The sequence below is a fragment of the Aphis gossypii genome, chromosome X, assembly GCF_020184175.1.
Source record: "Aphis gossypii isolate Hap1 chromosome X, ASM2018417v2, whole genome shotgun sequence".
Classification (NCBI taxonomy): Eukaryota; Metazoa; Arthropoda; class Insecta; order Hemiptera; family Aphididae; genus Aphis; species Aphis gossypii.
Window position 1 is genome coordinate 43,760,408 of NC_065533.1, and position 13,772 is coordinate 43,774,179.

At 29.2% G+C, this 13,772-nt stretch overlaps 1 protein-coding gene across 2 annotated transcripts in view; it reads right to left on the reverse strand.

Annotated features, from left to right (window-relative positions):
- Positions 1-13,352, reverse strand: part of LOC114123667 (nephrin-like) — a 47,989-nt gene extending 34,637 nt beyond the window's left edge. The window contains exon 1 of one of the 2 annotated variants that reach the window (XM_050205830.1): positions 12,853-13,352. In XM_050205830.1, coding sequence (XP_050061787.1) covers positions 12,853-12,961 — 109 coding nt within the window. In that variant the 5' untranslated portion in view covers positions 12,962-13,352. The remainder of the gene's footprint in view (positions 1-12,852) is intronic. The other variant, XM_027986717.2, reaches the window with a different exon arrangement.
- Positions 13,353-13,772: the final 420 nt, after the last annotated feature.

Here is a 13,772-nt window from a genome sequence, read left to right on the forward strand (position 1 = left end):
ACAGAAAACATGTATTATGTATTATATATTTAGATAACCGAGACAGATGAACGCCCTTCTGCGTAACATCCGCGCGTGGCGGCGGGTGTTGTGCGTTAAAATATTATATCGTCCGACGACGTGTGGGTTGTTATCATTCGGAGGGAAGCGAAAAACAAAAATATGATTCATTTTTCGTACATTTCAGACACATTATTGTTGTTACATTACGTTTGTATTTCATTTTATTTTTTTTTCCCACTTATGAGAATAACGTTTTGATGCGTGTATTTCATTTATATACACAAGTTGTTTGACCTCCATCAGGCGTGGGCACCACATCTCGCGCACCTCTCTCATTCACATCGCACACGCGGTTTCGTTATAATATTATATAGCGGGTCCGAGGAACACACATATAAGTATATAACATATAATATAACATATAGGTACGATTATTCCGGAAAAGTAAAGGTCCTCGTGTAGAGGCGTATACAAACTCGCACACACACACACACACACACACACACACACATGAACTCTCGCGCACTTACGCACACGCATACACACACACACACACACACACCACACACACACACATGAACTCTCGCGCACTTACGCACACGCATACACACACACACACACACACTCACCACACACACACACACACACACACACACGCTCACACAGAAGACAAGTCTTGTGGCAAGACGCCAGGTTGACTCTATTGACGAGACCTAATAGTAGTCGTCCGAATTACGATCATCAATCGGTTAATAACTACGACGACGACTACGATCGGTCCGAGCCAGCGGTTAGACGATGATGGTGATGATGAAGGGGAAGAAGAAGAAGAAGAAGTAGTAGTAGTAGTATTAGAAGAGGAGGGCGAAGAGGTGGAAAAAACCGGAAGTTGGGCCGCAGGTTGCAGGTGCCGAGGCGACAGGTGCCCCGCCGCCACCGCGCCGGACCCACTCACGGATACAGAGCGTCGGGCAATTATTATTACTATACAACCACTACCACGCCAGCGACTATAATACGGCTACTATATATATATATAGTACAGCGACCACTATTCTAGACGTAAAATATATTTAATGATGGCGTGCAACAGTCCAGTTTTTTTCCTTCCTTCTATTCTTTCGGATCACACGGACACGGCACATCCCTTTTACAACGGCGTGTGTATTATATTATATCCACTACGCACCACCCGTTTCGTAAGTCATAACATACACGATGGTTTGATATATATTCTTTTTCTCTCCTTTTTTTTTTTTTTTTTTTTTAATTCAACAGCCCAAAGACCCCTTTTCACCTATTATAGGTGTATCGCATAGTCGTCGTATATACTGCAGTATATTAGATACACGATATACCGGACGAAAAGAAAAACTTTAAACGAACGGATCTTTAGGCGAACGGTCGACGCTATCCCATTCGTGTGTGAGCGCGTGTGTGTGTTCTCCCTCGGAAACTTTTATAATATAATCACAAATGCATTATTTATATAGAAACATATATTTATGGTATATGTACATAATAATATAAGCAAACCGCTATCTCAATGGTATATCGTTAAACGTTCGAATTAATTTATTAAACACGTTTTTACTTTTTTTTTTTTTTTATATATAATATATACCTATGCCGATGACGCAGTTGCTAAAATATAATACATCGATAGTATACTATTCATGTTTGATATTATTTTACCGTGTTGATAAGTGTTTAAAATTTAATACGATTTAATGAAACTAAATTAGTTTTGAACGTTTTATTTTTTTAGAATTGTCACAATTAGTAATATTGATGGTCTATTATTATTGTAAACATATAATATTATAATATAATATTTTTTCATCACGAAGAAGTAATAAAATTTAATTTCACACGAAGATTAAAAAAAAAAAAAAAAAACGTTATAATAAACTAGTTATAAGCAGGTAAGCTCTTACAGTCTTACGGGTCCATAAGTTTGATTTAATGGCCACAATATACTTTTATCGTGTTAAATATTTATGAATTTCAAACAGTATTTTATAGAAATAAAAATAAGTGTAACATAATACTATAATATTTGTTTTTTTGACTTGATACAATTACAATTTTGGTCGATCGTTTAAATGGACGAGATAGATGAAGTCGAAATCAGTTAAGAAAAAAAAAAGAAAGAAAGAAAAAGAAAAAAATGATTATGGGGCAGGTTAGGAACAACACAATCGATGTTCTGGTCTGTTGAAGATGGTCGTGTTTATATTCCGACTGTTGCATTGAAAAAAATGTCTTTCAGACTTTCTTCGACTATATTATAATAATATATACTATTATACGTTTAACATTTTAGAGTACAAAATTAGTAGGTGAAACGAAATTGTATTTTTACGCTTCGAACAAACCGTAGTCATTTGTGTAGTAGATGAGTGATCCCCGAATTACGAGTAATTATGTATTTGATAGGTACCTGTTTGTATCTTGATAATAATATACAAACGAATTGAAAATTTAATCATCTATGTAGGTTATCTGCTCGACAAATTAATATAGGTACATTATCAGTGCAAACTATTTTCAAATTACGTACATATTAATATAATTAGGTATTAGCTGTTTAATATATGTTTGCTGACATTAGCCTATTTGAATGTTACGATTGCGAACTACTTATAATAACCATTTTATAGTTTTAACTCCAACAAAATACCTAATAAACAATTTTCTTTGACCCATGATTGTGTTGATTACACTCAATGATCAAATTGTCAATGTGGTATAAATATAATATAAAATAAAGAATTATTGATTTCCTACTAAAACGACAATTATTTCAACTTATAATTAATAATGTTTTATTTATATTTAAATTAGTTGATTGGCGTTTTAATCATACAATTATTATAATATTGCAGTTAGTATGTTTTCAATAATTGTATTTACCTATACATTAATTAATTTCCAATTTCTTGTTGGATAATATAATATGTCTTCTACTGTTTACATTATGAATTTAAATAGTTTTTCTTGGTTATAATGTTTCAATTAAAATTATATAACTGTGTTTGACTGCTAGTGTATTAATGCGTGAATATATATACAGACAGAGCGCCGTCGTCCACCGGCGTTAATTTGTATTAATATATTTATATATTAATATATTATATGCTTTTTTATGAATGGTCTGATAAGTTTTATATATTTTATTAGTACTGGTTGGAACAAAAAAAAAAATCATGTTCCCACGGATGCCAGTTCGGGCTGCGTACGGAGTGACCGTAAACAAGATCATTAAGCGTTCGGCAGTATTATATTTTTTACGTTTTATTCTATTTTTTTTTTTTTTTATTTACAAATTTTAACTACCATCGACAGAAATCAATTAACAAAAATTCACTAACTATGTTTAATTATATTCTGTGACAAAAGTGTACAATCCGTTGTGTCTTGGCACTGTGTCAACACAGTTTTTTGTTTTGGTTATTTCATTGCCAAATAACGTACAGAAAAAATACAATAAAATTAACAAGGAATATTTATAATACATTGTGAAATCATATTATTACTGAAACGGCCACTCGATTTAATGAAATTAAATATTATGGCAATTTAGATAAGATTAAATGGCTAATACTAATTCCAAAAATAACATGTTGTATTTTGTATGTAATGTGTGTTTTAAAGTTTAAATTTTCAATGCGTATAAAAGAAAAAAAATAATCGAAGATTTACACGATAATGTTATGTTTAATATGAAACTAGTACGTAGACACTTGATAGTATCGGTTACGACTAGTGGTGTGAATCTGAATTACCAGTTGTAATATGGTTCTGACAAGAATTTCAAGACAATTAAGATCGTAATAGGTTCACATAAACAAGTCGTGGAATTTGACATTTCATGATGCGGTGTCTAGAGTCTATATAATATAAACGCGAAATTGTGGTGAATTTCCCTTTGTCGAGGAAAAAAGTTAGTTTCACTCGATTTATCTATCGGCCACTGTAATAGTAATAATCGTAGACAATATAATGTACGATCGCAAACGGCGACGGTGACGGCGGCGACGATGGCGACGATGATGACGACGACAACGATGACGTCCTGTTTCTGGCAGTGGGATTTATTTAAAACGGTCATAATATATAGGTACCTTCCATCATAGTGTACCTGATCCCAATCAAATTTTATTATTAATTTTATATTGTCACGGCTGAAGGCTTCGAGCGTACATCCTCCGTGGGTAATCGCTGGTCACGTCCGTGATTAAAGAAGACGAAGAAAAAAATCTTACGTGAAAAAAAATCACTGCGATGACCACCCATTATCAACACATTCGGCAGCTAAATCAACATTTTTGCAAATAACGCGTAGAATTATTTCGAAGACCGTACGTCTTCGTCGTCGTTGACATTAACCGTGACGAAAAACATCGATTTGGGTCCGGAGATTGAACACTTCACTTTCTACAAACAATATTAGTAGTGGCTTAATATTATGTATACTCTCTCTATATATATTCGTCTACAGCTTTTATTTTATATTATTGTTGCTATAAATATCGAAAACCGTGAACGGGGGGGATTAACTTTTGTAATGAGACCATGGAACAATTAGTTTAACGTAGGTGACCGTATATATATATTGTTTGTTTTACGCGAAGAAGGCGTAGACGGACTCTATGGAACACATTATGGTGTTCGATATACGAGAAAATATTTTCACACGCTTGTAGGAAGAATCGAACGGTTCGAACGACAAACGTCTGGTAATTAATATTGTATACCTAATAATAATATAATAATTATTATTAAGTTTATTATTTTCAGGGCTCGGATATTATTTCACTTAAAACCGAAACAATCGATTGCAGTTAAGGTACTGCGTAATATTATTCGTAACTAAATAGCCGACCGTGGCATTAAAGAAATTGAATACAATTAATTGCATTTAAAATGCAACGATAATAGTATTTAAAAATAAAGTAATAAAACTAATAGATATGACAAATGTTTGTATAAAATGTCTATTGACGGATTATGTAAATTTATGTACACGGTGAAATAAGAACTACGATTGACGAATAAAATTGTTAGGTTAGGAAAGTCTAAAAATATTTTTGTATACGACTTACACTAATGCATAAAATATACATATTAACACATTTTATATTTCCCTATTTGCAAAACGGCGAATTTAAAACTGAATAGCAGTAGAAAAACATACTAGTTTTAGTGATTGAAATCGTATTGACTTTTAGATTTTTTAATATAATTATTATATAATATTTCTTTTAATACATTTTTGTTTATTTTTTCCAAAATAAAATATGCAATTAAAGTATTTCATCAAAGTTAGTTATACTATTTTTGTGATCATAGATCATAATATATGAACTATATGTTATTTTATTTATTACGATATACATACATCAGGTCAACTGTTGTGGTTAAATGTGCAAGTTAAAGTTGTTCAATGCGTTATAAACATTGCAGCATTTCCAATAAACCACAAGATTGGAAAGTCACAACAGGTGTAATAGCTGATATTTTTAGTAGAAATACCTATACGTAATGTATGAAAAACAGACAATAGTACCTAAGTTGTGTGATTGCATTTAAAATGTATTAAACTAGTAAATAAGACACGTCATATACTACAGAGTTTATGGTTAAACTTGCATTATACATTTTACATATTCTAATGACTTTAGTAGTTACGATTACCGAAAAGTAGATGTTTATCAATAAACAACATTAATTATCAGAAATATTATTTAGTTATTCATCTTCGATAAAGTTAAAATATATTATGTTTTAACTAAACTATAATCGTTTTGTTATGATATCGATGTAAAAATATAAAATTATTTAATAATCTAGTTTAATTTATATTATGATGAAACAAATTAAAAAAAAACGATTTGAATAGTAATAAATGTTGTTTATAAGTTAGTTTTAATTATATTTATAATTGAATTATTCTTTTTATAAAAATATGTCGTGGTTTTATAATGTTTCAGTAAGAAATCACACAATCATCAGAATAGTAATGTAAATTCAAAACTCAAAATGTGTAATATTTTCAGGTGCAACGGATCTAATTATTTGTTATAAATGAATTATTCAAATATTTGTTTCCACGATTTCACTCCTCTCAGTCTTGTAGAACGTGTAATCTGCACCTACTTAGCGGACATCCATAATACAAATTCACTGTGGTTTATGTTAATTGTGACAGTATAAACTCTCAAATGCATTAAATTTCATTGTTTAATGGATTCCGATTCACTAGAAATGGATTATCAATCGATGGAAAAAGTTGAGTGTCGATTAAAAATATTTACAGGATTATTAAACTCAAGAGGGTCAAAATAAAATTGAAAAAATAACATTTTTCGGAGTGTACGGCGAAACATGTTAAATTCAGTGTTAGCACAAGTCGAGATTCATCAAAGACTGCATAAATTACGACCGTTTTAGTGCTATTGTTTCGTGTTTTTTTTTTCACTTCGTTTTTAATGTCTTCGGTAACGTTTGTACATGCTGGTTCCCTGAGTTTTGTAACCGTCAATGATAGTTTTAGGTACACAGTTATAATATATTATAAGAGCAGTACATGTATATATTTACCATACAATGTTGGGGTGGGGTAGGGTTTTTGTCTTATTGGCCACCGAGTTTCGTTGATGTATTAGCCAACATCTACGTGTTAGGTATTATTACAGGGGCCCAGACAGGATACACAGAATGGTGCGAAACCGGAAAAGCCGCGTCTTTGTGGAATAAAGGACTATTTAAGCGTGTGGGAAACTCAATGCACCGTAACACAGAAGGCCAGGTCTCATCTACAATCTACAATTATTATTATTATTATTGTTATTACTATTCCCTTTGGCTCCGTAGTCCAATTAATGCGGTATAATTATTCAGAAAATAAAACTACAATAATAAAATATAATAAATTAGACTGACAGCACTGTGTTGAATTTTGAATTGAATTTTTTTTTCTTGATCTATACAGTGACTGTTGATATCGATGCATACAACTTTATATTAACATGTTTTATTATATATATATATATATATATACAATATACACATATATATATATATGTATTTTTTATTTTTGGTATTTTTTTAGAATTATAATTGAGAAACCTATCCAAGTCAATAACTCTATTGATATTTGATAGGTACTTGAAAAAAATAATATTGACATATTTGACGTAAAAATAAAATCGGCTAAAATAATGTATAATAGGCATCAATATAGTGTAGGTAATAAATAACAATAATTACAATAATATATATCTTTAAAATAAGACAAAAAAGTATTATACGCAAGAGGTAAATACATAAAAACCAATTAAAAAATATTGAATATTCGTGGCGGCATATATATTTTTTTAACTATCTAGATAATACTTATGATAATGTATGAATTGTTCTTGTACCTATTAAAATAGAATATTTTGTTTCGGTAATTCAGTAGATATTTATCAAATTAACAAAAATATATTATAAACGACATGGTACATTTATTATGATATAATAGAGTTGAAATAAATTATATTCAAAATCTAAATAATTTACATTTTTTATTAATTAAAAAAAAAAAAATAATGTGTTGTAATCGTAAACACTTTTTAGTCTGAAACTATAGTAAAAATATTTTCAATTATTAAAAGGCATTTTGCCAATTTTATTATGTCGTATTCAATTATGTTATTTGTAGTTTTTTTCAACAATAATCAAGCGTTAGAAGTAAAAAGTAATAAGCAATATTTAAAAATAATTATATTTTTCAATAAACACAATTATATTTATTTTTTGTTGTTATTATTTATATAATAAACTAGATTTATAAAATGTAAGTTCAAAGAAATGATACATAATATAACAAATATTAAAAAGAAAATGCATAATGAGTTTAAACCATCCACTCCCCTCAGACAAAGGCATGATATATTTTTTATTAAATAAAGCTTACTACTTACATTGTATTTTTTCGGAAGTATTAGAAAATTTACTCGGATTAAATATACATATTATAAGATTCGTAATTATTAAAAGATGATTATTTATTAAAAGTGTTTAATATTTAGTATTATAGAAATATTTATTACTTAAAAAAAAAATAATAATAATTGTTGAAAAATTGTTTGAAAATTGTTTTATGAAATTAAAACTTAATGTTATTTCTTATTTTACTAAACCTTTAAATATTTCATTGTGTTATAATGTGTAATGTAAAAGCTCATTTCTTCATATTTTACTATACCTTTTTACCAAATATCCAATTTCAAGATTAGTAAAGTTAAATAATTTAAATTGATGTAACACAGAAATTTAATCATTAAAATAAGCCCAATATAAAAAATACAATCACATATTATTTTACACGTTAATTTTATTCATTCATGTCAAACCATGACAAATATTTATTTGAATGTTCTACATAAAATATATGAAAGTTAAAAAATAATCGTATAGTATAAAATTTAATACATATTTACTAATTAACCTTTGAAACTGAAAAATGTCCATGTAACCAAAGAAATATCACAATTTCACGCGAAAAATACCAATTAAATTTAAAATATTTTAACATGGCCAGTTTTTTACAGAGTTGATGAAACTACTAAAATTCACGGGGAAAAATATAATTAGTAGTCAAAAGCGTGTTGTCATTTAAGAAAAAAAAATATATATATTATGTATGCTAAATTCTAAAACACAATACATAATACAGAGACCATGGACATTTTTATTAAGTTCAATAATAAACTAAACATTAAATAAATAAATAAAATTAAAATTGCACCGTTTCTCAAAAAATATATTGAGTGTCTTTAATTAGTGTTTACCCACTGTAAATTGTCATCATGTTAAATTGTATTATTTTAATTAAGTGGAGTCTTTTATTATATTTTTCGTTAACACATTTTATTAACATAATAATTACAAAACAACCGTTACAGAAAAAATGTCCAATTATAATACTGGTGCCAATAATGAATCAGGTAATAGAAAGGGTGACAAGAACAGATTTCGACATTTCGAACAGTATTTCTCAAAATAGTGGTCACGACCGCATTTTGGGTCACGAGTGATTTTGAAGGGGTAGCTGATAGACATAATTAAAGTGTTTTGTTTTAACATTCAATTACATTTTGTTTATAGGCAAATAACAGCACAAAGCGTATATGATTATCAAAATACCTACTGAACGCACCGTTACACTATGCCTTAGTGATTCATTAAAACTATTATAGAAACCAACAATGTAAGGCAGTGTTTGTATAGCACAATTATTAAACTTTGTTCGTATAAAATGTTTGCGTTTACTGAGTTAACAAAATATGAATACTACTTAAAATATTAAAAAATTCAAATTAACAACAGCAGATTTATATTAAACGTCTAAAATATAGGATAACAATTTTATTATTTTATTATTCGTTATTTAATTTTATATTATTGATACTTTGCTACAGAAATATATTGTTTTTAATTTTTGAGCATTTCTTATTTAGTTTTTAGTTTTACAAACAATTTAAATCGATGTTATTTTAGAATTGCAATGAAACCATTGTTCCAATCGGAGACAATATTTGTTTTACAATGATACTATTTTTCCTGTAAATACTTTTTAGTATTATAGAAATACTGTGAAAGTTTCATTTAAGTTTTCTATTGAAATTTTGATACATACTTATATATAGTGTTTCACTATTGTACATTTGTCAATATCCACATATCGTATTTTTTCACATAAACTTGGTGAGTTATGGATTTAAAAACACTTTAAATTTTAGATAAATGTTTGTATTTAAATGTATGAACTTTTTAATTTATACAAATTAATAACTACCCAATTTTCTGATACAATTATTGTTATATCAAATGTTTTCAATAATATTTGATTTATTTTTGTTTTAGAAGTGTTGAATCACAATTTAACTTTAAACATATTAAATATTTCATACAATATTTGTTAATACAAAATTAATTTGAAATAAATTGAGTGTCTTAGATCTCGTATTTTGTTCTTTTTTAATCTATTATCTGCTATTAAAATTAAGATTTAAAAATAAAACATATTTATGTTTTTAATAGTAAAGTAATTCATTAAATTAGATACAATTTTATTTTAGAAATAGATAGTAACTTAATAAAATTCAAAACAGTATTGCTTATTTTTGATTTTTATCACCGATCATAATATCGTAGTACCTACTGTTTTTCGACATTTAAAAGACGAACACCTTCAATATATATTATATTATTTTTTAAAAATTGAATAAGTGAATCATTAAACGATGTTAACTAATCAATAAGATGAATTTATTAATACAAATACAATTATTTTAAGTTACTTAGGTATGACGAAATCGTCGTTTTTATCGATGATATTACTGGAAAAATTAATTTACTAGGTTGTAAGTGGTGCAATGGTGGTATCAATCTATTTTAATAAATATTTGTCATAATATAATGGATAATTATTTAATATTAATACAATGAATTTAAACGACGTAACATTTAAAATATGATACTATAAATTTAATAGTCTCGAGAACATGCGAGTAGGTTTACGAGTAATAAGTAACACTATTCATTGATTTCAAACTGTCATAATATTATATTGTATTGTATGATACTTTATTATTATAGTCATCATTGATCATCACAATGGTTATTGTTACAGTAAATTAGTTAAAGTTCTTTTAAATATAAAAAAAAAATACAGATTCGCTATTTATTTTGCTAATATTATTGCATCGTTATCAAAATATTGGTATCGATTAGATTGAAAGACTTGTTTAAAGGAGTATGTAAAAACCTAAATGTGTCATTTGTTTATATACTATCTTAAGCATTGACATGATTTACAACAAGCATGGGGTATAATATGTATTTCGTTTATAATATCATTGTTATATCAGGATTTGTTTGTAATAATTGCAATTACCAATTCGTATGAAATATAGCGTTATTTTTTTATTACTACATGGTTTGGTCTCGTACAGATGATCTCGTTGGTAGCTAATTTTTTTTTATCTTCTCCGTGCGAACGTTGTTCGAAAAGGACTAATCTGAATAAATTACGATGTCTGTTATAATTAGTACTATCAAAACCGGTTGTAGTAGTAGCCCAAGTGATCTGATTTTGTTTGAAACCCATTCTCCTCCTCTCAATCCGCTTTTTTATTTTATGTAACAAATACATGATCCAACCACAGTGTGTACGTCCTAACTTCGAATTCAGAATGAGTGTTGGTTACTAACACGTTATTAAGTTAACAAAACATTAGAGATTTCAACTTCCTTGCAATAAACTTGAATAAAAACAAAAAAATATGTATTGTACATTATATACAATATATAATATATATTTGAATATTTTTAATCTTTATTAAAACAAGTTTACTGGTAGTAAATACAGATTTTTTTTATATTTACATTAGAATGAGTTCTGGTACTGAAGCAAATAAATTTAAATTATTCTTTACTCTTTTATAAGCTGTATATAGTGTAAATTATAGTATATTAATTAATAAATAAGTTAAAGTATTTATCGGATTTTTATTTTTTTAAATTGAATTGAATACAACTTATAAATACTCATATTTATATACATAATTGTGCACCATGTTGAAAGCATATTATAATGAAATTTCAAACCAAAAATAGTTAAGTAGGTATTATAATATTCAATAGGTAGTAATTTATTTGTACCGGCAATTATCCAATTAAAGACACATTTTAACAATATGATTTTTCAAGTTCAGTAAACTCGTGTATTTTATGATAAAGCTTTTTTCGCTTGAATTTCTAATACATAATATGCTATAACTCGTAATACTTGTATTTCAGTTTTAAAATAGAATCAAATTAAATGTACCTATATAAATATAGACTGTAATATTTATTTCTTAAAATATTGTTAAATCCCGTATAAAAAAATGTCAAAATGAATGAAAGTATTAAAATTTAAAATTATTAAACTAAAAGTTATTATTGTTATTAAGATTTAATACGACTTTCGGATACGACATCCAGACCAAAATATAATCTTCTCGGACTCGACCCAACCTGTTATTTATATATATAATCAGGAATAATATTGTTATTAAATCATTAATCATAAATCAAAGACATTTTTGAGAATAAATTAATTATCGAATAATTAAATGTGCGTTTAAAATTATAAAATTTACCTAAAGTTAATACAATATGTTTCATTAAAGTATATTTATATTGCATTTTTTTCATTAGTTTTAAATTTAAAATAATAATAAAAACATGTGTTTGATAAAAAAAAAAAAAATTCTTTTTAACTTTTCAAACTTTTTAAACATTGTTGATGTTATGTCATTATACACGAATTGCGTCGTTTTAGTGTTTTTCTGACTAAAAACAAACCCTGCACCTCGAGTTTCTAGATGTTTTTAAAATATAATATGTATTTGAAAAGACTAGGTACATTTTAATAATAAATTTAACTTGTGTAACGTATTATGACGAGGATTTGACGTGTCGTCGATAATTCCGTGCAGGTTTATAACGTCATTGTTACCATCATCGTTCGTCCGTTTTTGTCGTCGTGCTTTACTATATTATATTATTATTCACTTTGTCGAGTCACGTTGGCGGTAAACATGACCGATGCATACTATGTACTTAGGCGTACAGTACATATGAACTTACTTCGCTATATAGTCGCTACATATTGTATAATAATAGTATATCTAAACGTTAATTAATGTCTCCGTTCAGCTAGTCTCAATAGAACACAGTCTCACACACATATTATACGAATTTAAACATACGCCAATTATTTGTATAGTATATTTCTGCGGTGCTTACCTCTCAAACACGAGAACAGCAACAACAGTAATCCGATTTGCGGCAACGATCGGAGTGGATTTCGTCGATTCCTCCTGCCGCCGCAGGTACGATGGCTGCAACGAAGCATGGTAGCGGCTATAGGTGTCGGTCAGCGGCAGTCTGATGACTTCACCGGGTCGTACGACATGGAAGTTATTCGGGGCCGCGGGGGTGGGGGTGAATTTGGAAAAAAAAAAAACGAGGACGGAAGGAGACGGTAAAAAACCGAATTATTTAAGGATCGAAAATCCTATGCGAGTGGTACTAAGGTACCACCGTCGACGGAAGCGTGTGGGCAAGTCGTAACGAAGACGACGACGACGACTGCGATGGGATAAGACGAGCGGCGCGAAGAACCGACCGTGACCGAACGACTGACGATACTGAATGGCAGCGCGCGAAGACGAGAGACGCCTCGTGTGTGTTGCGTGAGTACCACCGCGGCCGGTCGGTCGCCTCGTCGCTTGGTCTGCGACGGCTGCTGCTGCCGGTGCTGCTGCGGTGGCACCAAGAAACAGGGAACACGAGTGACAGCAGCAGAACAACGCGTACACGTTTAAACTTACAACTATATAATACATATGCTCATATTATATTATATTATGATATATACATATCGTACATGTGTATATATATATAAGCATATACATTCGTTTATTGTACTCCGATATGACTTCGCGACCGTGTGGGTGTGTGGTGTAAGTCAAATCAGCGGGGTGGTTATAGTAAGAATAATTGTAATAATACAGTAGTAGTAGTAGTGTTGTAATAATAATATTAGTGGTAGACGGTAGTTAGTAGTAGTGCTAGCAGCCGCCACCGCCGCGGACCGGTAGCCCCCGGAGTTTCTGGCGTACACCGCATCTGCTCCTCTCAGAGTGGAGTCACGGGTCTAGTCC